The sequence below is a fragment of the Heterocephalus glaber genome, unplaced genomic scaffold, assembly GCF_053883595.1.
Source record: "Heterocephalus glaber isolate CG9 unplaced genomic scaffold, H.glaber_assembly_v1.0 deba00000943, whole genome shotgun sequence".
Taxonomy (NCBI): domain Eukaryota; kingdom Metazoa; phylum Chordata; class Mammalia; order Rodentia; family Bathyergidae; genus Heterocephalus; species Heterocephalus glaber.
The window spans coordinates 2,868,805-2,896,255 of NW_028258175.1; the positions used below are offsets into that span (position 1 = coordinate 2,868,805).

General features: G+C 59.5%; 1 protein-coding gene across 2 annotated transcripts; it reads right to left on the reverse strand.

The window, feature by feature from the left end:
• Positions 1-872: 872 nt before the first annotated feature.
• Positions 873-27,445, reverse strand: Il4r (interleukin 4 receptor). Of its 2 annotated transcripts, none has more exons than XM_004855994.3 (10): positions 27,365-27,445; positions 14,055-14,140; positions 12,760-12,907; positions 11,384-11,535; positions 10,052-10,203; positions 7,006-7,162; positions 6,049-6,148; positions 4,318-4,396; positions 3,395-3,444; positions 873-2,742 (listed from the first exon to the last, which is right to left on the reverse strand). In XM_004855994.3, the coding sequence occupies exons 2-10, from the start codon at positions 14,122-14,124 to the stop codon at positions 1,494-1,496; spliced, it is 2,157 nt and encodes a 718-aa protein (XP_004856051.1). In that variant the 5' UTR covers positions 14,125-14,140; positions 27,365-27,445; the 3' UTR covers positions 873-1,493. The 2 variants fall into 2 exon arrangements, with proteins under 2 accessions (XP_004856051.1, XP_004856052.1); XM_004855995.4 differs by lacking the exon at positions 27,365-27,445 and adding an exon at positions 26,679-27,035.
• Positions 27,446-27,451: the final 6 nt, after the last annotated feature.

Consider the following 27,451-nt stretch of genomic DNA (forward strand, 5'->3'; position numbering starts at 1 on the left):
CACCTATGACGCGTGCCCCGTCTCTGTACGTGTCCCAGGGCTGTCTCTGCACTGCATGGAAGGGCGCAGTGTTTGTCACGGAGCTGGTGACTCGTTTATAACACCTGTCTGGCCTGTTACCTTCCTAGGCTTGTTCCCCACCCTTGGCAGGGCTTCCAGGATAACTTTTTGAGGTAGAGGCAGGACAAGTAAGCAGGAAGCCGAGGGTCAGGAATAAGGAAAACCCATAAAGGTCACCCTGTCACCCAAAGGCCCCCAGGCATAGGCAGAACCAAAAGTACAGGGCCCTGGCCTGCGTCCAGCTGGATCTGCGTTGTAGATTTGACCTCTTCCCAGTGTGCTCTGGATGCCATGACGCTTCCTCTACAATCCTTGTGTGGTCAACCAACCTCCCCTGAGCCGTGGCTGAGGCAGGTGCCCCCCCACGTGAGATGTCATGAGCCTCCACTATAGACCCTTCTATCCCCCCGGGACCTAGACAGCCAGGGCCTGTCCAGACTGGGTTGTGAGCCCCCTGCACTGGCCGCTTGTGCCCTGGGGAACAGACTTTTGCTTCTGTTTTGATTTTTCTTCTTTTTTTTTTTTTGAGCTAGCATCTTGCTATGCAGCCCAGGCTGCCCTGAACTCTCCAGGCTCCTCCTGCCTCAGCCTCCTGCAGCTGGGATTATAGATGTGTGCCGCCAGTGCACCTGCTTCTTTCACTTTCTATAAATCTCACTCTTGGGACTCCTTTTGAGCCCAACTCAGTTCTTTGTTCGAGAACCTGGAAGCAGCTTCCCTGGGACCTGACACTGCAAGTAGTTAACCTCCTGAGAGCGCCCTGGTTCCTGTGGATGGGAAGATTCCGAGGTTAAGAAAGCCCCACCGCAGAGCCTGGCAGCAAGTTTGTTTAATAAACAAAAAGTAACGAGATTATATAAAACTCTAAACCGGTCCTGTTCCACCCTCCCCAGGGAACACAGGCAGGTGGGGACACCGTCCTGGGAGCGGCGCCCATCGAGAGCAGCCCCGAGGCGGAGTCTGTGTGCTCAGTGGCCGGAAGGGAGCCCCAGCCCAACAGCCTCCAGCATCGCCTGAAGATCACTGTGCAGAGAAAGAGGGCGCCTCTGGGACCCCACTCTGCCCACTGCCGAGGCCTCCCGAGTCCCCCTCGGCTGGCCGCTAGTTTCCGGGCTCCATCTTCCATTGGGCAAGATGGGGACACTGAGGCCCAGGCCAGCAAGGACCGGTGTGTGGACAGACCGGGCCAGGGCGTCTGCTGCAGGTGCTGGGAGGCAGGCAGAGCTGTCAGACGGGCTGTTCCCCACTCGCGGTCCCTGTGCCCTGCCGTGGACACAGCTGCCTGCACCCCTCGGCCCCTGCAGGCGGGCGTCTGCGGCCGGGTCCTCACCTCTCGGGCTGCGGGAAGCCCGCACGCTGCCTCCTGAGGGGGGTGCTTGCTGGCCCGGGCAGCCCCGGGCCCCTGGCCGAGCGGCAGCTTGAGAAGCCTGTCCCTAGGAAACCCTCGCGCTCGGGCGCCCCGGGGGTCCCAGGCCCGGCCCTTTCCAGGCCTGGCTGGAGCTGTGAGCGCCGCTGGGGGCAGCAGTCTTGGCCTCCTTGGAGACGGAGGGGCCCGCGGGGCTGCGCTGGGCAGGGGGCGGCCCTGGGGGCAAGGCCCTGTCCCCACAGCAGCAGCCGCAGCCGGGCCCGGGCGCGACTTGGGCCTGGCCGGGCTCCTCCTGGCCGTGGCACTGCTTCAGGTGGCCACACAGGTGGCAGGTGAGGGCAGAGTAGACGCCGCCGCTGCCCAGGTCGTCCCCGACGGGCTCTGCGGCCTGCTGTGGGGGCCGCGGGGGCTTCTGCTCGTCCTCCGTGACCCCCGGGCCCAGGCCAGCTGCGGGGCTGCGAGGCGGCTCCACGTCCAGGCCAAGGGGGAAGAGGGGCCCGGCCGCGAGGTCCTGGAAGGGTCTGTAGCCCCCGGCCCCGCTGCTGGCCCCGGCCCCTGTCAGCCCCGAGCAGGCGGCCCCGTCGGGGTGTGGGCCGGGGGAGGCCGTGTATCCAGCCTCAGGCTCGGCCGCCTGCGCGAACGCCCGGTAGCCGGCGCAGGGGCCAGCAGGGGCGGCCCCGTGCTGAAGGACACGCAGGCGCAGGAGCTGCTCCCAGCTGGGCGGCTCTGTGGGCGGGGCGCCACCAGGGCCCTCGGGGTCCCCTTCCCCCAGGCTCGCGGCCCGCGGGGCATCCGGGGCTGGCTCTCCGGGGCTCTGGGCCCAGCCCAGGAGGGGGCCCACGCTGCGGTAGGCGGGGTTGTCTTCCACCAGCAGCGCCTCCGCGGTGCAGGCGGGGGCCCGGGCCGCACTGGGCACAGGGGGCGTCGGGGCGCGGGCGGCTCCCTCCTCGGCGCCCAGCAGGCCCAGGAGCAGGCGCTCGGTAAGCCGTGCTGCGATGCCCTCCCTGCCCTCTCCAAAACTGCCCTCGCCCTCGCTGCTCTCCTCTGACGTGCAGAAGTACTTTGTACCCTCTCCCTCCTCCTCCTCCTCCTCCTCTTCCTCAGCCTTTCCCGGGGCCTCAAACAGCTCAACACACCGCACCACACTGATGGTCTCTGGCAGGAGGACTGTCTTGCTGATCTCCATAGGGCACCATGTTGACTTCCTGGGGCCATGCAAAGGCCTGTTTCTGGCCACCTTCAGGAGGTCTTTATCCTTTTTCATGCCATGCTCCAGCAAACAGGGGAGGAGCTTGGTCAGACATGTCTTCCAGTGTCTGCAAAAGCAAAGCTTGATCAGGGTTCAACACTGCCACTTGAAAAACTCCTACTTATCCTTCAAAGCCCAAAAGTTTGAAATCATCCTGTATGATATTTATGTATTGCAGACATGGCCTCTGATTCTATAATCAGTGACCAATGAGTCTGTCTTTACTGCTAAATTGGAACACCCTGAGGGATTTCTGGAACTCAGCCCATGGCCTATCTTGGTCTCCTGAATAAGGAAAAGTCTGTCAGGGTCAATGACATTGCGACACAGCACCGTTGCCTGAGCTGTGATAGTCAGACTGGTTGAAAGGGTCCTAGGATCAGGGCAGGGCCCCGAACCTCTGTGCCAGGCAGATCCAGGAGGCACTGAGGGAGGAGACGGGGTGGGGAGGCACATGAATGCTCAGGCCGGCCCGTGTGCGGTGAGTGTGCAGTTTGCCACTATTTGCACTACTGGTACCTGGGTGCTAACGATCAGCTTTCTCAGCTGCCGGGCACTCCCAATAGGGTCAGCATGGGCCTGAAGAGTGGTGACTCAGAGGCCTGGCCAACAGCCCACCCAACCCCTCTTGCCACCCCCAGAGCCAGGGGTGAGGCCTCGTGGAGTCTGCTGTCACTTCCAGCCCCACCGAAGCCAGCAGGCTGAGTCCAGATACATACGGGCGTTTCCCGGGCTGTTGGCCCCGCGGCCACTTCTCCCATGGTGACACCTAGAATAGAAGACAGGCAGTGAAGCCCAGCAGAGGCTCTGCGGCCCAGCCTGGCAACACAGCGCTCAGCGGGCACCTGACATGGGCAGCCCAACAAGGCCTGTGGTCACTGAAACACCCTGGGCCTCAGCTCCCTCATAATAACAGTGCAGGGGGGAAACTCGGCCTGGGCCTGCAGCCCCCAGACCCTGGGCCTGAGACGATGGGGCCTTGCTCTGCCCACAGGGTGCTCACATCTGGGGCCTGGGGCCACGCAGTCAGGCCCGGCCAGCTCTCCCAGCCTCCCCGACCCACATCACAGAGCCAGCCCAAAGCACCAACCTGCAGAGCAGGGCTGAGTAGATGGTGCTTACACAACCCTGGGGATAAGGTATATGACACTCGGCATGTACGAGACTCTAACCCACAAGTGCCATGCACTATCTCAGTTCACTCCTAACACAAATGAGGAAACTCAGGCACGGAGAGCTTCGGAGACCTGCTCAAGTCTACACCAGGGAGTGGGAGGGCCAGGCTTCAAAGCCAGCACCACCTGGCTTGAGGCTGCCACATGCCACCTGGATGGGGCCTGTGTCCCTTCCCTCCGTCCCAGGGAGCCCTGACACCTCCGACCTGGCCCGGCTTGGGGGTGGCCTCAGGGCCGCTCTAGGGGTGCCCACTTTTTCCTGGTGACTGCCTTAGGAAAGGTGTGGGGAACGCAGGGTGTCTGTCCCCTCCGTGCTCCTCCTGGCCTCCTTCCTGCTTCAGGGACTGCCTGGGGAGGACGTGGGGTGACTCATACTGGAGACCCCCAGAGGGGTCCAGCTGAGGGGAGAGGAAGCCTGGGCTCCAGGGACCACAGGGGCCACTGCACCCCGCAGGACAGTGTCTCACCTGGGGGTCCTGAAGGACAATGGCCACCACGGGGCTGCAGGCTGGGTTGGGGATCTGGTCCCACCACTCTCTCTTAATCCTGGAAACACAGGGAGAGGCTTGGCCCTGGACCACCACCTTCTGTGAACCGGTGCTGGCCTCACCCTGCCACCGTCACAACCGGCTGCGAGGGAGGCCACCCGAGCTCGGCCCGAGACGCCATTCCGCAGAGGACAATGGGGCAGGGCGGCTTCAGGCCCAGATTCCTCGGCTGTCCCGGGGCTGCTGGGGAGGACCCGCCGTGCCCGGGCAGCGGGACAGCCACAGAGGGCTCGAGGCTCCTCGGCAGTCCCCAGGGAGCCACAGAGGAGCAGCGTCTGCTCCCGTCCCACCCCAGGCCACCGCACCGCACCCTGGATGTCCCCCCACCAGCTTGGGATCAACTTGGGCCCAGGTTTAGCCAGCACATCGATTTGTTTATTTCAGCACTGGGCATTAAACCCAGGCTCTCTGCACCGAGCTACAGTACTTGTGCTACCCCCGCCTCGGAGACAGGTCTCACTAAGTTGCAAAGCTGCCAAGACTTGGCTGAAACGTGACCCTCCTGCCTCAGCCTCCCTGCATTCTGGTATTGCAGGGATGAGCCACTACACCTGGCTTCCCAATCTGTATTAACTGAACACCTAGTATGTAGCAATCACTGTGCCAGGCCCCAGGGTCCCAACAGGGACTGACACAGGGGCGACCCCTGCCGTCCTGGAGCTGACCTTTGAGGTGGGGTGGCCAGGACGTGGATGTGGACAGGACTGGATGGCATCATCCCTTCGTGGGGGCGAGTGCCATGCGAGAAGATAAAGACGGCAGGGGGTGGAGAGGTGAGGGTGGGAGAGGACGGGGTGCAGGGGTGAAGGTGGCGAGAGTGAGCCTGGGCGGCCCGGGGAAGGGCTTTCTGGGCAGGGGCACAGCACGTGCAAAGGCTCTGGGGGAAGAACACGCCTGTCACTTTTGGGGAACTGCCAGGGAGCCAGGTGTGGTGGCCTGGCGTTCAGGAAGCTGAGGCAGGAGGGTTGCAAGTTTCAGTTCCATCTGGGTAACTGAGTGAGACCTGTCTCAAAATTAAAAATAAAGGGCTGGGGATGCAGCTCAGTGGTAGGGCACTCCTGGCTCCAGGCCTCCTGGGGTGCAGTGAGAGGGAGGAAGAGAGGCAGCAGGGCCCGCGAGGCTTGGAGTGGCACAGAAGACCCGCCCACGGCTGGGGGAGGCAGGAGCGCGGGATGCAGCGGTGCTCCATCAGACCCCTGTGCCCGGCCACAAGCGGCCCGCGCACGTCCCCCTCTGCCTCTGCTCCCGGGGGCCGGCCCTCCTCCCCTGCACGGGGCTCAGCTCTCTGCAGAGCACCGTGTGTCACCAAGACCAGGACTCCTGCCTCCCCGCGGTGCCGGCCTGACTCCCCTCCTGCCACTTGCCCAGTGCAGCCCAGACCCGGGGACGGGGTGAGGGGGACAGGCAGAGCCACTTCCCGTGGCTTCCCCTCCCCGTCCTCCAGGCAGCGGAACTCGAGCTCCCTCCACAGAGAAACCTGTCTGGCCCCACCCCAAATACCCCTTCCCAACTCCTGGGCACCTCCGTTAGAGACCTCCCGGCTCCGGATGGGCTGCACCAGGACAGATCTGAGGGCCCAGGGGCCGGGAGGCCTGTCCAGCCCTCGTCTCGGCGCCAGTAAGCTGTCCTGTGGACAGGTGGGGGACTCACCTGGTGACGCTGCAGTAGCAGGACAGGCAGATGAGCACCACCAGGAAGCAGGCGATGACCACGCCCAGCTTGAGCCGCTGCTCCAGGGGCTGCTCGTAGTCTGGAAGGGGGAAACCATGAGCCCTTGCTGGGCGCCGGGGCGGAAGCCCGCCTGCCCCAGAGCTCACCCTCCCCAACACTGCGCCCGGGGCAGGGGCACCCACGCTCCCACGCCCCAGAGCTCAGACCTATCCACGGCTCTGCTCTGGCTCTCAGCCAGTGTGGAGGCAGCACGCCCTTGGTAAGGTGCAGGCCCGGGGCTGTCTCTCCCCCTGCGGTGGGCAGGGCCAGACCCTTACCCTGCCCGAGCCCGTGCTCATCTGCACAAGGGGCAATGCCTCGTACCTCCTGGGCTCCGGGAGGACAGCGCGATTCGGCTCCTTCTCCTGCCCCTTCCCATTTCCATCACCTTGTCGTGGAAGGGTTCCCTCTACCACTGCCCTCCCATCACTCGACCCTGCCTGCCTCGCTTCCTTCCCTGCACTTCCTGTCACCTGGATCCAGCTGGCTTCTTTCTAAGCTTGTGTTTTTGTCTCTCCCCTCCAGAATGGCAGCTGGGCAGAGCGGTACCTCTGATTCCCCAGTGCCTATTACAGCAGCTCGATAAACATTCATCAAAAACACCTGGCAAGTGTTCAGCACGCTGTCTGTCCTGTATGAGCCATCTCCTTTGCTTCTGCCAGTCAGTGGCAGAATCAGAGCTACTCGGCTGTCTTAAGCCCTGTGCTGGGCACTGCGGACAAAGCCGATTCTGCCTGTAGACTAGCAGCCTCACGCTGGACTAATTCAAGCAGGAAATATTTCCACAGCCGGCCCCATGAGATCTCAGTGGATCTGTTACTGCATGAAAGCTCTGACAGCGCAGGTGAGGGGCTCAGCAGGGAGCGGGGCAGAGCTGGCCCTGCCCATGAGACTCACAGTTCTCCCACGTGGCCCCGGGGCTCCACTCGCTCCAGATGCTGCCCCCCAGCTGCGCCAGGGCCCGCACGCGCGCCGTGTAGGAGATCCCAGACGTCAGGTCTCGGGCTTCGAGGTGGAAGGTGGTCTCCTTGTAGGTCACATTGTAAACTTTGACCTAGTGGGGAAGGGAGTCCTCAGTGCTCAGCCGGCACGCAGGGCTGTTCCCGCCCTAACGGCTGTCCTTGGCTGATCCCATGCCGTGGAAGAGCCAGCAGCCCAGGGACGGGGCTGCCACTTGGGCCACTGTCTGCCACTTTGCAGGTGTGCCGGGGTGGACACAGCTGCATCAGGTGAGGGGGCTTTCCGAGCTCACTTTTCCATCTGCCAAACAAAGGTGAGAGTCCTTACTGCTGCGACCCCTCTGGGCCTCAACTCCCCTTCTGCAAATGGGGCTAAGGGAGGGCCCTCCCGGGGCTGCTGTGTGGCTCTAGGGGTTTCCGTAGGTCACAGCACAGGGCTGGGCACACAGTAGCTCTCTGGAGGCCTTGCAGAGCCAGTGCGTATGCACAACTGTGTGACGTGGCCCTGTAAGGCCGGCCCGCTGGGAACGCTCCGTCTCACTGGTGTCGAGCAGGCCACAGGGCAGGCACTTGGGTCATGCTCCACTAGCGGCCAGCGGGACCAGGTCTCCCAGTCGCCAGGCTGCGAGGACCTGGACGCCCCAGCCCACAGGAGCTTGGAGGCAGTCAAGCCTCAGACAACGCTGCAGCCCCGCCTGAGGACCCAGGCCACAGAGGCCCAGGTGACACTGCGTGGCCACTCAGCAGCAGGAAGCAGAGACGGCCCCGAATACTGCCCCCCACCTGCTGACCTCCGCCTCTGCCCCCTGGCACAGGTGACCCAGGCCTGACATCTGGCTGAAGGACCACAGGCTGTGTCCTTTCCTACCATGGGAATTTTTTGCTTTATGTAAATATTACTTTTACCCCAAGCAAAGTTTAAAAAGGGAGGGTGGAAGTAAACATGGATTCTGACTTAGGGAAGGGCCGGTGTCCTGCCAGAGCCCCCTCCCACAGGTACAGCCTGGGCAGCTCTGTCCCACAGGCCTGGCAGTGGCTTCCGGCCGGAGGCTGGGAGGAGAGGGCCTGGTGGGAGAGCCTGGGCACAGGCAGGAGGTCACAGCAGGGGTGGGGGAGGCTGGGCGGGCCCAGGCATGTGGGGCGGGGAAGGCAGACAGGGTTCAGCCCCTCTGCACCAGTGAGGGAGAAGCCACAGCCAGGTCACTGTTCCCAGGGGGGAGCAGTGTTTCAGCAGGAAAGACAGAAATCGAAGCTTCCAAGGAACTATTTGTTAACAAGAGGGTAGGAGTTCAGATCCTGGTTCGAATACCAGGCCTGCTGCTCCTGGGGGTGGAGCCTAGGGGGTGTTGCAGCCCTTAGAGGTGTTTCCTCACCTCTTTGTAGACACAGAAGAAAAGGTGTTTCTGTGAGAAAGGCACTTGTGGCCCCAGACTAATGCCCTCAATTCTGCTTGTTCATTACATACTCCTATACCCCAGATTCTATATCTTCTTAAACCTCAGACCTTCCATCAATTTTTTTAAAAACTCCAAGCCTTTTCTCATGGAGTTCCCTCTGTCTTCTTTTCCTTCCCTAGCTAGAACACTCCTATGCATCCTTCAACACCCAGGCCAAAACTCCCTGTCCTTAATGGAGCCTTGCCTAGAAATCATCCAGGCAAATGAGTAGCTGCATCCCAAAATTCCACAGCAAATTCCTAATATCTCTCCTTAGAATTTATCCTACCCAGTCTGAGCCATAGCTGGAGTTTGCCAAAAGCAGACACAGCTGGAAACCAGCCTGGGTTCTATGCCACTGAGTTGATGTCCTACTCTGAAGAGGTCCTCAGCTCCAGGGTTAATCCGCATCCATGGAGACCGAGTCACATCCCTAGCCTGTGACTGGTTACAGAGGAGCAAGTGACCAGCTCAGACAAGAGATTCAATTCTTTAGGTTCAGCTCTGTGGTTGGAAGAGAGACACAGGTGGTGTGTCTCAGTAGCTTTTGCCCGCCAATGGGAGAAGCTGAACTTCATCTCTTTCTCAGCCCTGGCCAATCAGAGCACTCCACCAGCACTTGCTTCTCCCCGTGGCATGGGATTTAAACTAGGCCAAGGAAGCACCAAGCTAGGATTTTATCGGAACTAGGAAGGGGAAAAGAAAACCGGCTTCCTTTCTTTGGCCTGGGTGCATTTGCCATTACATGAAGGAAGAGCCTGCCTAAAAATGAAGCCACAAAGGTTTCTTTCACAAAGCTTTTTTTTAAATAAGGAGGGGAAGGAGGGTTGAAGGGAGGGGGAATGGGCAAAAAAGAAGCAAGATATATCATGTCCAGGTACAAATTCCCTATGACAAATGTGATCATTATCTCTACCTAAAATGTACTAATAAACTTAATTATTTCAAAAAAGAAGCCAACACAGAATAAAACAGGGCCAAGAAATAAACAGCTGCTCCATGGCAGCGCACAGCTACAATCCCACCACACTGGGAGGCTGGGGCCAGAGATTTGCAAGTTTGAGCCAGCCTAGACAACTTAGCAAGAGCCTGTCTCAAAAAAAGAAAATAAATAAAATAAAATAGGCTGGGGATTTAGCTCAGTGGTTTCACTGACTGCTGCACAAGTGCAAGGACCCGAGTTCAATCCCCGGTGCCCCCCCCCCAAAGTAAAATAAAATAAAATAAAATAAAGGCTGGGGCAGCTCAGAGCGAAGGCCCGGGCTCCCAGACCCCTTCTCGCCGTGATGGGGGTGACCTTCCACACTGGGGCTCAGGTTACAGAAGTGTGTGGCTGGAGAGCCACCTACCACCTGGCAGGTCCCAGGGGCGCCCTGGGAATTGAGCGAGAGCGGGAGGGCACTGCCCGTGCGGGCTGGGAGGAGGTGGCTGGCTCTCCACGGGCCACCTTTGCTGTCCGGACGGGCCACCTCCTGAGATCAGGCTCAGGGCCTCCTCTCAGCCCGCCCACCCACTTCCCCCGGCGGTAAGAACCCACGGCCCACTCACGCGCTCCGGCTCGCTCTTGCTGGAAACGTTGACCTGGTAGGTGAGCTTGTTGTGCAGGTAGTTCCAGGGCGGGTACAGGTTGCTCCACGACAGCAGCCACCCGCTGGAGACGTTGGTGCTGAACGTGAGGTTCACCGGGGCTCTGGGCTTCACTGCGGGAGGGAAGGTGCAAGGTGAGTGGCGACCGAGGGGCATAGCCTGCCCGGCTCGTTCGCAGGCCCTCCAGTGTCTTGTGGCTCTGCTCGACAGCCCCGGCATTGTGGGATTCAAGCCTTCTCCCAAACAGAAAGCCCCAGCAGGTAGCTCAGCGTGAAGCCACTCCGGGTGCTGGGGACACCACGCTGCTGAGGCCTCACGGCACTGTCTCCGGCAGGGAAGGCCAAGAGTGCAGGGCACAGCTCTGCCCCCCCCCCCAGCGCTGTCAGCGCTCACACTCCACAGCTGCTCCCCCAGTGTCTGTCTTCATCTGGATTCGCCCGCTTAAGACTTTAGTGTCTTTCTAGCAATCATCTCCATGAGCTCACAAGCACAAGATCGGCATTAAAATCAACATAAAAATAGAAAAATCATTGCTAATTTTTTGTGATGCTGGGATTGAACCTGGGGTCTCGTGCATGCTGGGCAAGTTCTCTACCACTGAGCCCCAGAAGCTGAAAATTATTTTAAGATTTGTGCACAATTAAGATGCCATATATGTGTGTACCATTTCCCCAAGATGAATGTAAGAATCACAAGCATAAGGCAATAAAAAATCCTTCCCAGGAAAGCCAATTGTAAAAGTAAAATAAAATGCATTCATAGGTGAGTCCCAGGTGGCCGTGGGCAGCGCCTGGGCCTCCAGGAGGGACGGCATCCTTGGTGAGGTGGCCTAAGGCCTCCCGAGGCTGCTGCACGGCTCTGTGACAACGAAGCCTTCTCTGAGCTCCAGGTTATTCAACTGCAAAATGGGGCTAACAATCGACTTTGGAAATGGAGGCTCAGAGAGGTGAATGAGATTCGCCCCAGGTCGCACAGTAGTGGAGCAAGGTCACGGAGGAGCTGCTGCAGGGACGGGCCATGGGACACAGTCAGCCTTCCTGGCCACGACCATCTGCAGGAGCAGCAGCTGGCAGCCCCCAGAGCAGGGAGGGTGCTCCTCTCAGCACCCTTCCCGGACTCAAATCCAGGGGCTTGAGAGACCAAGCTGAAGGGGACCCAACATGTGCCTGAGCCAACCCCATTCCCAGATGGGGAGGCAGAGGCCCAGCAAGGGGCAGGGAGACCCTCGGGCTGGGGAACAGGGGGAGGTGGGGGCCCAGCTCCCCGCCTGGAGTCCACACTGCCCTCACTCACCGTGCAGGCTGGGCGTGAAGTTGTAGCTCCACAGCAGCTTCTTCCCGGCCCACAGGTCCAGCTGGTAGGTGTCCATGACGACCAGGTTTCTCAGGCCCATGTCACACACACATGCCGTGGCGGCACTGTTCTCGGGGACACAGACGTGGCTTCTGCAAACAGTGAGGTCGGGCTGGTCACGAGGGGCCTGGCTGTGACTGCAGCTGTCCCTGAGACGGGCCTTCGGGACTGCGTGCCCCCCGCCCCAATTGATTCCAGGACCAGAGCCTCCAGGTGGGGTGGGGGCAGAGGACCGGGTTCCTTCCTTGCTAGCACAGCCCTCGGCCCCAGCAAGGACCCGTCTCATCTCCCCTGGCTGCAGGCCCTGGTCCCGGGCTTAGCTCTTTCCTGCAGGTCCTGAGAGATAAAGAGCCATGCACTAGTGCAGCACGTGTCCCAGTGCCCGTGTGACGGTTTGTCCCAAGCACAGTCGGCAGCACCCCACCCAGAGGCACGTGCCAGTTTAGTGCACCCCTCACGTCAGCCCAGGTTTGCAGGGAGGCCAGGGCCAGCAGCTATTTTCTGTAAAGACCAGGAGATTAGTATTTTGGGCTCTGAGGGTCATCCAGTTTTTGTCACAACTCCTCAGCTCTGCTGACAGAGCACAAAAAAAGCCATGGGTCCTATGTGCAGGAAGGAGCATGCCTATGTACTAATAAAACTTTAGTTACAAAACAGTAGTAGGCCAGATATGGCCGGAGGGCCAGTGTGCCGTACCTGGTGTACCATCACGCACGGATCTCGCCCGTCAGAGACCCGGGTGCTCGGTGCCCTGGGAGCCTGACAGGCCCTGGAACCGCACAGCCTGACACCTGAGCTGCACCATGCTCCTGGGACTCCTCCCTTGCGACAGTCCTGCCACCACCGGCATGTCCCCTCCCTGCCCATCAACGGCCTTGCCCGGGGCTCTCGAGGGACTTGGGCATCACCAGGTCAGACCGTTTCCATGGAAATGCTACTCCTCTCTCACTCTTGAGTCCTTCTCAGTCTCCAGAAGACTGGAGTCTTCCGGTGGCCACGTGACACAGGATGGAGCCACAGCTCAGAGGCCTTGCTAACTCGGTCCTGTGTGTTGCTGTGAGATGAGATCTAACAGGAAGTGCAGGCGGACGCACTTGGATGCGGACTCACGTGAGCGTTCCAAGAGGTCCAGAGGCCATGGGGTTTGAGAATGCAGGTCTTGGGCCCTATTCCAGTCAGAGCCACCCACCATGTGTGCAGTGACAGCTCGCTGCAACGCCCCCACTGCACTCTACAGGCGTGTCCTGAGGAGGACTCCTGGAGCCCTGGCAGCCCTGCTCAGCACCCTGCCTCCCAAGATCCCAGCCCGGGCTCACTCTTCATAGGGGTCTGGGTTGGACAGGAGCTGGTAGGATAGGTGGAGCGCTGCGCTGCAGTCCAGGGCCTGGTCCAGCCGCCATTCGCAGGTGGAGAGGGTGAGGTAGTCTGAGAAGCAGGTGGGCTTCTGCAGGACCTTCAGGCTCCCTGTGGGGACAGGGGACCCCCTGAGTGGCAGGAACCAACAGCAGACATAGGCTTGCTCAGGGGCCGGGAACCCACCCAGAGGCATTCGCATGACTGAGGCAGCTGAGAAACCACCCACGCAGGGCCAGTGACGCAGGTGCCAGGGGGCAGCTCGGGGAGGACCCAGCAGGGCGCAGGCTCCCTTCTTCTTTGGGTAATGCAGCTCCCGACCAAGGGAAGAGGAAAGGCGCTAGTAGTCCCTGCCTGCCGAAGCCCAGCCCGGGGTGCTGTGCAGGAAGGTGCCCACCCATCTGCCCCCTCCCTGCGCCCCTCTCTGCGCTGAGTCCCCAGGCTCCAGGCTGGGACGCCTTTGTCCCCTGGCTCCCAGGAGGGAGGAAAGGGCGGGTGGGTGGAGCAGCCTGCTGAGTGCTCTGGACCCTCTGCTCCTGGCCTGCAGGTGACTGCTTGCCCCAGCTCAGCGTGGGCCACCCTGCCTGGCCCCAGTGCGCACTGTCAGTGAGGTTTACATTCCCTTCCCTCCCAAACACATCTCAGAAGTGACAACCCTGTCTCCCTGTGGCTTGGGTCAGAAGTCCTGGGGTCACCTTGACTCCACCTCCTCCCTCACAAGCCAACTCCAATCAGAGCCACCTTCCAGATGGCCCTGGACACTGCTCACCTCCCCACTCCTGGCCCCAGCACCGCTGGTCCTTCCCCACCGCAGCAGCTGCTCCTGGGCTCATGCCTGCTGGACGCGTGGCCCTGTGACCTCGCTGTTCCTCCCGCAATCCCCATTCCTCTCTCACTCCTCCTTGGGCCTGGCCAGGTCTTGACAGTGCCTCATGAGACTGCGCTGTTCCGCATGTCTGCACGGCCCCCGTTCCTCTGAGGCTGGCTCCCTGCTGTCCCCTGGCTGCCCCAGCTCCCCTACTCCGTTCTGTGTTGTCTTCTTCTGTCACCTTCAGTGATCTTTAGAATTTACCTCAAATTATTCTAGAACAACCTAGATTTTCAGTCTGAAGGGACGCTATGGCGGGGATACTAAGTCACCGGCCGTCCCTTCCTCTGGGATGTCCTCTCCCACAAGGCCAAGGAGCTCTGTTTTGCTCCCTGGGGCGCTGGGGTCTGGGTAGGCAGGAGTCATGGACGCCGCAGAGGGGTCACTTACCACAGCCGGCCGCCCACAGCAGCGCCAGGCAGGTCACAGGGAATGGCAGGCCAGAGCAGAGCCACCCCATGGGGAGACGCTGGCGCCTGCAGAGGGGAAAAGGAGCGGATCAGCAAGAGCTAGGCTTCCGACGGGCCCCACAGTGCCCTCACTCCTCTGGAGCCTGAGGTTAAGCGGCTGACCACCTCGCAGACACGCCTCTCCGTGCACCTGTCCTGAGTCCTGTTTGCATCCACCCACGCTCCGTGACACTCAACACCTGCTCCACCACCAACACCAGTCAGCACCGAGCAAGTTGTGCTCTGAGGCCTCAGTTTCCCTATCTGTTAAGGCTGTCTGTCTGACACCTCATGGGGTGTCTGGGCGCTGCACGGCCCTTACAGTGACGGGAACATAGCAAAGGCTCAGGAAGGCTCCCAGGCATTTCAGTCCAGGCGGCTGCATGATGAGCACACCTGGCAGGCATCAGAGCTGCTCCTGCCTGCACATTCTGCATCACAGACAGCACCTCCCGCGTGTCCTCAGGCGAGAGGGCAACCGAGCTCCCTGGCTCTTCTACAGGATGTGTGTCTGTTTATGAGGGCACTGAGCCACCTCCCCGGAGCCCTGGGGCTTCATATTAGCACTCGGGACGCCGTTTCAGCACATGGATGGCAGGGCCTACTCAGACCATGCCGGCTAACAGGAAAATGCTCAGAGGCTGTGAGGAGCCCAGGGCAGGTGGAGACAGACAGACAGAGACAGAGACAGACAAAGAGAGACAAAGAGAGACAGAGACAGAGAGACAGAGACAGACAGAGACAGAGAGAGAGAGATAGAGACAGAGACAGAGAGACAGAGACAGAGAGACAGAGACAGAGAGAGACAGAGAGAGAGACAGAGACAGAGAGAGACTTGAAAGCAGAATCCCAGAGCCAACATTTGTGTACATTTTTTCTAACACTCCTGGTGCATACATAGTATCAGTTTCCTCTAAAAAAACAATGTACTGGGTTACATTTCCTGAGCAACTGTTAAGAAGGCTCACTGCCCTTGACATCCCTGCTCAGTTCTCTCTTTGTTCTAGAAAGAAAGAAAGAAAGAAAGAAAGAAAGAAAGAAAGAAAGAAAGAAAGAAAGAAAGAAAGAAAAGAAAGAGAGAGGAGGCAATAATCAATTGCAACCCTTGTAGCTAAAGCCCTGGGGTCTTAAATGCGGCAGACCAAGAAGCCAGGGAGAGGGAAGCTCCGCCTACCACCATGGTCTGAAAAGCTCCTGTGAATCATTACTTAACTAATGGGTCAAAATACAGACAGGATTAGCCTGGAGCAAGGACACCAGCAGCCACCAGAGCAGGACAGGTGGACCTGGCAGGTGGATGTAGGGAGCTTTCAGAGCCGGGGCCCCGGGGGAGCGGCACTGCCACGTGGGTGCGGGACTGGCCTGTGTGTGTCCAAAGGCGCCCCGGGCACAGGGACAGGGACAGGTGGGGAGGGCCGGGCTGCTTCACCCAGGGCCAGGGCTGCTGGGGCCCGGCCGGGGTGGCTGCCTCATAAGCATCCCTCACAGTCACGGTGCCCACAGCATCCGGCGGCAGAGGGGCAAAGGCGTCACTCAGCTCTGTGCCAACTCTGTGGGGTGCCCGCCGGTCACAGTGAGACTCTGGCCATGAAGCCCTCCAAAGGGGTGTGGGTGGTCAAGCAACCCAGTCAGGTCTGATTAAAACATCACAATCTGAGCCCGTTTACAATTCCAGTTACTCAGGAGGCTGAGGCAGGAGGATCGAAAGTTCGAGCAACACTGTCTCAATGTAAAAAAAAAAGGAAGAGACCTCTTCATTCATTTAACAAACACAAACATTCACCATACGCCAAGTTTCTTCTTACTTCACACCTTATTAGCTCACCTACTACTCAGAACAGCCTTATAAAGTAGGTACCATCATGGCCCCATTTTCAGATCAGGCAACCAGGGCACAGAAGGGTGCCGTGTTTGCCTGAAGGCGCACAGCCACAGCAGGCCAGGGATTCGAACCCAGGCCTCCGACTCCAGAACCTGTTCTTGCCCACTAACTCTGCCTAGAGTGCAAGGTCCCTCGTCCTTTGGGGTCACTGACCCCTTGAGCATCTGATGTAATCCAGACCCTTTTCCTAGCAATACGCACACATTTAACTTCACGTTCTATTTCTCGGGGCTTCTGGGATTCCCCAGAGCCCAAGTCCAAACTCTGGATACGCATGTCTCTTGTGCAAGGTTGGTCTCTCCCTGAGAACTCACCCTGGGCAGGCACAGATTTGTGTCCGCCCTGGTCACTGCCTCGTCCTCAGCATCTAAAACAGTGCAAGACACAACCAGCACACGAGAGAAGCAAGCATCTATTAATGAACAATTAAAATTCAGCAACAAACAAAAACAACCTATTTTCAAACACAGACGCTGAGCCAAGAGCTTGGCCATAAAAACTGTTCTTTCTTCCTTCCCTTTCTCTCTCCTTCCCTCACTCCCTTCGTTCCTTTTTCAACACTGAGGAGGAACTGGGTCTCAGGTGAGCCAGGCAAGTGCTCTGCACTGAGCTACGCCCCGCCCTTGCCCACAGAGACTGGGCACACTGTGGGGTGTGCCCGCAGTCCTGAGTGTGTGCTGTACAACTTGAGTCTCACCTCATGGCCCCAACCCGTGGGGCTGGTGCCGCCTGCTTCCCACTTCCCAGGTGAGACCTCTGCACGGAGGTGAGAATGTGAGCCTGGGCCCGAGCCAGGCTGCACCCTGCATCCTGCCCGGGTCTGTATGGCTGACCAGCATTTTGCAGCCTCTTGAAATGCTGCAGCCCTGAGCCCTGGCGTCACAGGCAGGGTGGAATGGAGGACCAGAGAGGGCCAAGTGGCAAGGCCAGGAAGCAGGCAAAGGCGGCGACAGGCCGGATTGGCACTTGGGGGGGACACGCATACCCGCTCTGCACACATCCGGGGAGGAAGTGCAGCTTGAGGTGCAGGGATAGCTCAGTGCAAGTGTCCCTCCTGGCCGCGCCTGCCGGCCTCCTGCTGTCCTCTCCCTGGTGATGAGTCAAGCGCGGCGGAGGGGCCAGCTGTGCAGACGGCTGGTGAGCGACACACGTGCAGAGGGAGCTGCAGCCCGGAGCCGCCATCTGCTCTGGCCTGGAGCTTCTCCACCTGCCAGGCTGCTGGCACCGCTGGCTGCGGACCAGGGACACATCCCAGGGACACATCGTTCTGGGGAAGCAGCCAGGCCAGGGTTCCCAGAAACGGCTGTCCCATCCCAGCCCCACCCAGAGGCCCCAGACCCCAGCTCTGCTGCCCACCCTCCCCAGCCCGTGGGAGGCTCAGGGGCAGAGGCCGCCTCCTCCCTGCTGGCTCTCTCACTGCCACCTTCCTGTCCTTGCTGCAGAGGCAAACAGGCCACTCATCCATCCATTCATCCGTTCTTCCTTTAACAATAACTTGAGCGAGGTGAGAGGTTACTGGAGACACTAATGACTGTTTACAGGATGCGCTGGGCTGGGCGGCAGGGCAGGACCAATGATCAGGCCACGCACTGGACCCAGTGAGACAGGAGGCTCTGAGACTCCCACCCAGGCTGTCGGATGGGAGGATAGGAAGGGTCTGGATTCTGGTCCAGGCTGGAGGAGGTGCCAGCGGGAACACCACCAGCGTGGATGCTGGAACGGGAGAGGAAAGGGGGGCCGACAGGGTGAACCTGAGCCTCCGCTGGGAGAAAGGAGCCACGGTCCCTAAGCCCCGTGGCTGGGGAGAGACCGTGTGAGGTGGAAGCTCACACTTCAGGCCACAGCAGCTCAGGGAGGCTGGCGAGACCCACCATGGCCCGGAGGCCTGCATTTCTCCAGGGAGATGGCAGGGGTTTAGGGGCTCCCCGTGGGAAGGCTGCTAACCCCGTTTTACAGACTCTGAAGGATCTTAAAAAAGGAGGCGCGGAGGGAGTCACTTCCCACGCAGCAAGTGGCCCTGGGCTGCGCAGGGTTGAAGGCGTGGCCGGGATGACCCCCAAGGCTGGCAGGGTGGGTGACCACACTGTCCACCAGGCCACGTGATGGGTTAGGGCTCCATCGAGGAGCAGCCTGGGGGGGCTGGTGGATCTGGAGAAGAGGGATCAGGCTCCAGGCCTGGCGGGGAGTGGACGGGTGGGCGGGACTTGGCGCAGGCCGATGAGGGCAGGGCAGCTGCGGGTGGATGCCGGGAGGACAGCGTGAGTCCGGCGGAAGAGCAGACTTGCTGGGGTGACCACGCACTGTGGACGCAGCAGTCAGAGCCGCTGGCCGGGGCTCTGGGAGCGCAACCTTGCAGGGGCCTGGAGCAGGTCTGCGGGTGTCTGCGGTGGCCAAAGCGCAGGACAGCTGTGCAGTGGGATGGGGAGGGCCGCGGTCCCCAGGCTTCCTTCAGGGGCCGGGGGCACTGTCATGGCACAGGCCCGACCATGCACAAGGCCACCTGACAGCCATGCGGACACTCGTGGTGGGACAGGGCCCCTGGCAGAAACTGCAGCGACTCCTGCAGGGCTGGGAAGGCCACCTGGTTGCAGAAGGTTCGGGGGCTGAGGGAGGAGACAGAGGTGGAGGGAGGAGCTGGGGTCCCGATGCCCCGTGCTCGGGCCAGAGCTGACGGCCATGTCCCTGTGACCCTGCAAGGGCCAGTGTCCCTGCAGGGCACCATGCCTCCCTCATGGTCTCCTGCGCCCAGCACAGCGCATGGCACAGCCAGGCTCCTGGAGGATGCACTGACTGAGGAACACGCCAGGCCCCGGGGCAGCTGCCCTGGCGAGGCAGGAATCCAGTTCCAGGAGCCGGAATTTTCCACCTCTCATGGCTGGATAACACTGACCAGTTCTGGCTCAGAACCCTGGGATGCCTTCATGCAGGCACAGATCCAGGCCGACTCCAGAGCCCTGGGAGTGAGCATCTGGCGCCAGGCACTGATTAGATTTGGCTATCTCCGTGAACATCCTGGCTCCCAGGGCCTCCTTCCTGGGGTCTGCAGCATACGCCTGCCTCTCCCTGTCCCCCTTAGAGGTCACGCCCCGGGCCCCGCTGCCCCCCCCCCAACCGGGACTCAGCCCTCAGAGGAGCAGCTGACCCCCAGGGTGCAGCAGGTGCAGGCGACACCACACCCATTTTAGAGATGGGAAAACCAAGGCCCAGGGAGTTCCAGAACCTGCATAAGGCACCGTCAGTAAAGAATGGGGCTGGATTTGAACCCAGGCCTTCTGACCCTGGAGCAATTGGGACAGTGCCTGGAATGAAGGAAGAGTCATGAACTCGCTTCTCTTCGACACCTCTGTTGGCCTCTCCTGGAAAGTGCAATGTGGAAGATGAACCCCAACATTCCCCCTGTAAAGGGGAAATTGACGTTCAGTGGCTGCAGGGTGAAGTGGGAAATGGCCAAGCTGGCACTCGATGTCCGCCTGCCTTTGTTGGCCGACTCGGGCCTCTGTCCCCGGCAAGGCCACGCTGGCAGCACGCAGGCACTGGCACGGCAAGGAGGACCTCGCTGTCACGCTCCCCCTGCCCCCAGGCCTAGTGGGGAGGCAGGCACGGGGCCTCCTGTGTGGCCAGGGCCTCAGTGTCCTCGTCTGTGAAACGGGAGCAGGCCTCTCGCTTCACTGGGGCAAGGAGACCACAGGCGGGCGGGAGAGGCCTGGCACGGTGTGGACGGCGCAGCAGCAGAGGCACAGCTCTGACTGCCAGCCTGCCGGGGCGACTGGCAAGGCAGTTAGGGCAGCCTGAGTGCAAGAGCCAGACTCACAGAGCAAGGCGGCCGGGCTCTGCCTGGATAGCTCGCGTGGGGACAAGGCGACTGGGTCGGAATCTCTCCGGGAGCTGCTCACGCTTCACTCCTTGGCCGGGCTGCACACGCGTGCTCATTTGCGAGCGCACAAAGCTTTCCTCTGCCTGCACATACATGGCAACAGCCAGGTAAAGAGCCGCTGTGCTGGTGCACACCTGTGATCCTGGCCACTTGGGAGGCTGAGGCAGGAGAATGGCAAGTTTCAGCCCAGCCGGGGCAACTCAGCAGCTTAGTGAGACGCTGTCTCAAAATACAAGCAGATGCAAGGGCTGTGGATGCAGCTCAGTGACGAGCCCTGGGCTCAATCTGCAGTACTGGGCGTCAAAACTTGACCAGGCCCTGGATCCTCACCCGAGGGAGTGGGGCAGGGGACAAGGCTTGAAGAGGAAGCTGACTTTGCAGCCCCTCCTGTAGTCGGGCAGAGGCAGAATACCCTACGATGTCAGAAGACCCCCGTGAGAGGAACCTCCATGCACCCTCTCCTCCCTCGGCCAGCCTCGCAGCCCTGATGCCACACCCTTCTCCGTCCTTTTGCAGTGAGCTGGGCCCGCTGGTTCTCGCCCTGTACATACTGAAGGTCCCTCCAGGCAGGGATGGGGTCTTACTCGTGTCTCATGCCAACCAGAGGAGGCTCCTAGGGCGGCCAAACTGAGTCATGGGCCACCTTGTGACCCACGCCCCCAGGGCCTTTATACATGCTGTCCTCACTGCCTGCGATGGCGGCCAGTGTATTCACACTCGTGACTGATGTGACAGGGATTATGCAGAGCTCTTTATACTCATGATCTTATTTGTGGTGCCGGGGATGGAACCCAGAGCCTCGTACGCACTAGGCCCACACTCTGCCATGAGGTTACACCCCCAGCCCCAATTATCATAGTTACTATCACAAAGACCCTGTAGAAAGGAAGGACAGGTTGTATCCTTATTTTTATAGATCAAGAAATGGTGGCCCAACCCAATCAAAAGAAATGGGCAAATGAAACGGGCAGATACGTCTCAGAAGTACAAATGGCCAATGAACGTGAAAAATGTTCAACCTCTCTGGCCACTGGAGAAATGCACATTAGAACGACACTGAGATTTCACCTTACACCAGAAAGAACGGCGGTCATCAAGGAGCCAAACAGTAACAAATGCCGGAGGGGCTGTGGATGCAGGGACAGGAAGCAATGTAAACTAGTCCAACCCTTACGGGGGCCAGTGTGGAGATTCCTCAAAGAGTTAAAGTGAGAAATTCCATTTGACCCAGCCATTCCCCTTCTGAACATTTTCCCCAAAGAGCTAAAGGCGCAGTGTTACAGCGATACATGCGGACACACGTCCACAGCAGCACGATTCGTAACAGGTAAGTCCTGGAAGCAGCCTGTGCATCCACCAACAGAGGGACGGGTAAAGAAAATGTGGCGTCCACACCTAATGGAATACTATGCTACCACAAAGAAGGATACACTTGAGGCATCTGCGGGGAAATGGGTGCACCTGGGAAATACAATGTCGAGTGAAATAAACCAGACACACAGCCTGAATACTGCTCGCACCGCTCATCTGAGTAAGGCACAGTACAAAGAGCAACACAAAGGATGGACAGAAGGAGATGAGGGGGAGACTGAGGGGAAGGGGAGGGGGAAGTGAGGAAATCCAAGACATGCTGTGCACAGGTACCCAACACCCACAGGAAGGTAAACACTATGCCACAAGCACGAGCCAAGAGTGAGGACAATGGGGACAGGGGACTCAGACGGAGGGAGGGGTGAGAAGGGTGGGGACACAGCTGTGTTACACACTCACCCTTGCTCCCTAAGACAACCGTGAGCCTCGGCCTGCAAAGCAGCACTAAGGAGAAGAAAGGAAGGCCAGGCCTGGCAGGGAAAGCACTCGACTGGAAAGCCTTATTTCCAGTCATTTCCAGTTATGGAGCCCAGGTGCAGGCCCCATTGTTCTCTGACGATCCACCAGCTGGCTGAAGAAGTCCTACACCTTCCCGGCTGGGCAGAGCAAGGCGGAGCTGGGAACTCAATCAAGGGGAAGGCAAGGGAGGTAACTGGGCTGACCCTGGGCTCACAAAACACAGGACAGAAGGCAGGGAGGTAATGACAGGGAGGGCTGGGGTATTTTACGCGGCTTGAAGACGCCACTCACCTGGAAGCTCTGAGAATCACAAACCGCTGTTCTAGTCACACAGCCACGTATCTAACAGCAAGGCTTCCGAAGTAAAGCCAAAGACCGACAGACACGCAAGGGGAAATGAGCAGCTCCCGGGTGGCAGCGAGAGACAAACCAGTAGAGAAAAATACATGGACATGACATAGAGCCATAGAATCAGGAGCTCGGTCTAACAGGTACAGTGCTAGAAAATTGGAACAGAAAGTGCAGTAGAATACACATCCTTTTCAGCCTCAAGGGGAACATTCAGAAAAAATGACCAGAAAACCCTGCAAAGACCTCAATAAACTCTCCACGCTTGAAGCAGACACCACACATACTGACTTTAAGGTGGGGACTCATTTAGAAATCAGCAAAAAGATAACTTCAAGACGCCATCCACCTCCCAAATGTTTAGAAATCACACAACACTCTGAAATGACTCTGAGAGCTGGGAAATTATAAAGCAGGTGAGCAGCAGAGAGCAGTGGGACCAGACTTGTCGGATGAAGCCAAGGCAGTATTCGAAGAAAAGATTTGAGCCTGAAGTCCTCACCGTGAAACAAAAGACGCCGTGAACAACTCTCCACCTCCAACAAGAAGTCTCCAAACAGAAGAAACTCTGATTGACAACAGTGGGTACGAAAAAGAAGTATGGAAGTTTTGGCTGACATGCTCCATATGAGCCCCAACTGGGACGTGGCTACTACAAAGTGCGCTGACAGGTTGCATCAACAGAGGTGTACCTTCCACCTCCAAGGAGGTGAGAGCCTGCTCCTTCTCTGACTGGGAAGACAGTGGGCTTTAGGGGGCATCGAGTGAACTCCGTACAATCGCCCAAGTCAGGGAGAACACCTGGAATAGCTACAGCCATACAACCAGAAAAAGCAATCCTGAGCTAGAGGGGAGGGAGACAGAGCCAGAATTTGGAAATTCCTAGAAAGCGAATTTGGCTAAATCTCGGGAGCTGTTTTGCAGTTAGGTCTGGGAGGCGGGGGCTGGGGATCTCCTCTGGAGAAGCTCCCTTTCTTCTTCAGAAAGCAAGAACGCCTCCAAGGCTGCCCGGGGAGACCTCAGCCCCCAGCCCGGGTTCCCCGAGACAGCCAGGGTGACCAAACTGTGCTCCCCAGCTGGGAGCCTGGTGCAGCTGGAGCCCAGGAAGCCTCAGTTTCCCTGCCGGGAGATGGGTGGACACCCACACACCTCCAGGCCCCGCCAGACAGTGCGCACCTCGTCCCGAGGCCTCTGCTTGTCGTCAGGCCATGGGAAGGCATTCACTCAGCTCAGCGGCAGCAGCACTGGGCCACAGTGAGCCCACGGTGAGTCACCAACACCACCATACAGCAACCCTTCCAAGCAGGTGCATCTCAGCTTATTTTTTTTCCCCTTAGTACTGGAGGTTGAACCCAGGGCCTTTGCACTGAGCTACATCCCAGCCCCTTTAAAGTTTATTTTAAGGCAAGGTCCTGCTAAGTTGCCCAGGCTGAGCTTGAATCTGTGATCCTCCTGCCTCAGCCTCCCAGAGTGCTGTGGGATTACAAGTGCGAGCCACCATGCCGGGGGGCATTCGGCTTCTAAGCAGTTTTCATTGTGTTTAAAAACAGTGGTGAATCTTGCAAAACTAATGCTGACAAAAGCAGCAAGTTGGAAATAAGCTATCTGAGTTTACGGGACACACAAAGCAACACAGGTATCCTGAATCTGTATGTATCATCTGTCTATCCATCCATCTGCTGCAAATCAGGACTAGTATCTCCTTTCACTAATATAAGAAAAATATTTATAAAGATAAAAAAACAGTGGTGAAGGCTGAAGGGTCTGGGCTTCCAAGTGCTCATCCCTACATTGCTGTGTGACCCTGAACAAGGCACTGAACTTCTCTGTGCTTGTGTTACTTCATCCAGAGCAGTTCCTGCCTCTAAGCGGTGTTGGGCCAGTGGAGTGAGATGACCCAGGCATGCGGTCCCTGATCCCCTCCTTGATGTATCTCCCTACTCCACTCCCTCTACAGCAACTTCTTCTGGCCTTGGCAGTTTCCTGGCTGCAGGCCGAACATCCCAAGCCTGTTCTCACCTCAGGACCTTTGCACTTGCTGCTCCTTCTGCCTGGACAACCCTATGTCTTGTCACCACCGGTCTCAACTCCAAAACTACCTCCCTGGCGTCACCTTCCCAGTGAGGTGGTCAGCTCCACAAGGGCCCGGGCATCACTGGTGGGTATGTCCCAGCCCTGGGCTCTGCTGAGTGAGTGTGAGCGCCCAGCCTGGGGCTGACACCGAGACCTGCAAGTGCTCCTCCTCTGCTCTTTGCAGGCCGGGCCTGCCTTCCAGGCGCTCTTCCCCCACCCCACTTCCTGCCACGCCAGATGCAGCTGGGAGTCCTCAGCCAGCCTTGCCCGCCAGGCACGCACTCCCTGGATCTCTCTCTCCCTGGATCTCACATAGGCTGCACGCCACAGCAGGTCAGGAGGTCCTGGGGCCCTGCGCTCCCCAATGAGTCAGGAGAGGCCAAACCCCAAACCCCAGAGACAACAATCCTTCTTGGGAAGGCAGGAACACAAGGTTCAGATGGGTCTGTCCCCAAGTCCAAGAGGAGTGTGGAAGCAGGGTGCTCCTGCTCCGTGCGAAACTCCTGCCTGCTGCCCCCTTTCGGTCATGGTCACCACCTAACAGGTGGTGAGGTCCCCAGGCTCTGAGCCAGGCAGGTCTCTGGGCTCACAACCACACGGGTGGGGCGCAGATCGTCTTGTACCAAAGACCCCTGGACAAGCCACCCCACCCCAGCTCCAGAGGCCCGCCCACGAATGGAGCACACAGAGTCACTGCCCCGACACCAGAGCGGACTCCCCAGCCTCTGCCCCAGCTCAGGTCACAGCCAGCTTCCAAATGAGTTAGGGCAAATTTAGTTCCAGTGCCTGTGGACTTTGGAATGTGAGATAAAGGCTGCATGTATTTGTGTATGGCCTGTCTAGCGCCACCAGGGACCAGGGTCGATAAAAAGTACCTCACAGACAAATCCAGTGACAAACAAAGGGAGCCTCAGAGGCCAGCAACCTCCACTGGGTCACAGAGCTAGGAGGCAGCGAGCCCAGATCTGAGGAAGCTGGGACCCCTGTCTGTAAGTCTGTGTCCCCCTCTCTGCCTCAGGCTGAGACCCGTCTGGGAAATCAACCAAGCAACACAGCCAGGCTGATGTGGGGTCCCCGCCTCTGCAGGACCCTCAAGCCTCCACAGGGGTGCTCTAGGTGGACACAAAAGCAGGCAAGTCTGGGCAACCTCCAGGCCTCGGCTGGGGGAAGTGTGGCCAAGCGTGGCCAGGCAGGGCTCTGCAGTGCTGGTCAGCCCTCAGCTGTGCTCAGTGGAGAGAACACAGGTGAAGGGGAAAGCAGGTCTGAGCCCCTCCCTCCGTCACTCAGATGGGAGACCTCAGGCCAGGCCACTGAGCACAGCACTCGGTTTGTTTCCTCACCTGCAAAATCAGTCGGCTCAGTCCCATCTGGAGGAGTTCGTGGGACATGACAATAAAGAAGTATTTATTTAGCAAACAACAAGCACTTCCTACACACCTGGGGATGTTTTGTGTGTTCGACATAAATTACTTGGGGAACCTTCATCATAATAGTATAAAAAAGCAGTTCCCAGGATGTCACAAACCAGAGACTGAGGTTGGAGAAGCGAGCTCCGAAGCAAGTTAGCAAAGCCAGCATTCGCACCTGGTCAGTCTAGCTCTGGAGTCATCATTCTTAACTTGCAAGTCACATCTCCTGCCAGGTGGCAAATGACAGAAAGCTGCTGTGGACCTACTATGTGTTGAACTGTGGTGTCGTGGCCCACGAATGCCCACGTGGAGAGACTCAGCCAGGGGCTCCCGTCCCTGCCCTGCACCCCGAACACAGTGGCCTGTGGGCTGAGGCTAATCCTGTTCCACTCCTCCCACTGCACTTCCCCCCTGCTCTAACTCTGAGCAGCTGGAAGCCTCACAGGCCTTGGAGGCCCTTCCCCGGGTCTCCCAGGGTTCTGGGATTGTGTTCTCCAGCAGTCTGGGAGGCTGAAGCAGGAGGATTGAAAATTTGAGCTCAGCCTGGGCAACTCAGTGGCTTCCTGAGACCGCGTCTCAAAATAAAATATAAAAAAGGGCCGGGGATGGAGCTCAGTGCAAAGGCTTTGCTTCAATACACACACACACACACACACACACACACACACACGCACGCACGCACGCACGCACGCACGCACACAGCTCAGTCACTGAGTCACTGCAGACTCCCAGACCTGGCCTGCGGCGACTGCACTGGGGCTTTCCTCCCAGCTGCCTCCCCCTGGCCTCCCTCCAGACTCGGTAGGAGGGACCCGGGCGTCCCACTGTGACCCCTCAGCTCACCAGAAGGTAAAGTTTACTGGCCCCTCAGCTCGGCATTCAAGGCCTCCCGGGCTGGCCTCCCTTCCAAGTCTCTGGCTCCTCCCGAGGGCTCCCTCACATCTCCGGCCCTGCCCGCTGCGTGGCTCAGAAAGCCTTCCCCCACCCACCTCGGCTTTTCCAGCCCCCTGCTGTGGTTCCTCAGCCCCAGCCCCAGCGCCAGGCCCACCCCGAAGCTCTCCCCACTGTCAGGCTGACTCCCCCAGCCCAGGAGCTACTCCAGATCAGCAAGGAGTCTGAGGCGCGCAGTCTGTGCCTCAGTGTCCCCACCTGTAACGTGGCTGAGTCCCTGGAATCCCTCTGCGGTGTAGCACACCCCGACCAGAATCCACCGGGCCTCAGTCTCCCCCGGGACTTCGGGGTGGGACTAACTTCTCATCAAGCGCCCAGGCTCCTAAAAGGCCGCTGCGGGAGGAGCCGCATCTCCGAGGCCCGGGAGGGCAGAGACGGACGCGGGCGGCTCAGCGCGGGCGCCGGGCACTGTTCCTCCGCGCCCTGCAGCACCGCCCCGAATACAGCTTAAAGGAACAACAACCCGACTCGGTGGCCTGTTGACTCCGAAACGCGGGAAGGGCCAGGGAGCCTCCGAGACCCGGGTTTCAGAGGGCGGTGGAAGCCCGGGTTCGAGTCCGCCCTCCCGCCCGTGGGCGTCGCCGGGGCCGAGTGACTGACCGGCTGGGCTGCTCGCGGTTTCGCTCGGGACACGTCTGCGACCGGGACGCAGCGCGAACAGTCCCGGGAATCCCGCGACGCCCCGGCCAGCGCTCGGAGGAGGCGCCCGCCCCGCCGGGTCAGGACCCACGCGCGGCCCCCGGGGCCCCGGAGCCGTTCCCGCGTCCGCGCAGGCTCGGGGCACCAGGGCGCCTGGCCCGAGCCGTCCCCGGCGCCGGCTGCGTGTCCGGCGGCCGCCCTCCCTCTGTCCCTCGTCCCTCCGCTCGCGCGCGGCCCCGTCCTACCTGAGCGCCCCTGGCCATTCGCCGGCGTCGCCCGAGCGAAGAGGGTAACCGGCCTGCCGCGCCGCCGGGGCTTTCCTGGGCGGACCC

Coding starts and splice junctions, on each gene's coding strand:
- Il4r (XM_004855994.3), bottom strand. CDS start 14,124: ATGGGGTGGCTCTGCTCTGGCCTGCCATTCCCTGTGACCTGCCTGGCG. Junction 12,908..14,054: donor GCTGTGGGCGGCCGGCTGTG/GTAAGTGACCCC, acceptor CTGTCCCCACAG/GGAGCCTGAAGGTCCTGCAG. Junction 4,397..6,048: donor TGCTACTGCAGCGTCACCAG/GTGAGTCCCCCA, acceptor CTGTGTTTCCAG/GATTAAGAGAGAGTGGTGGG.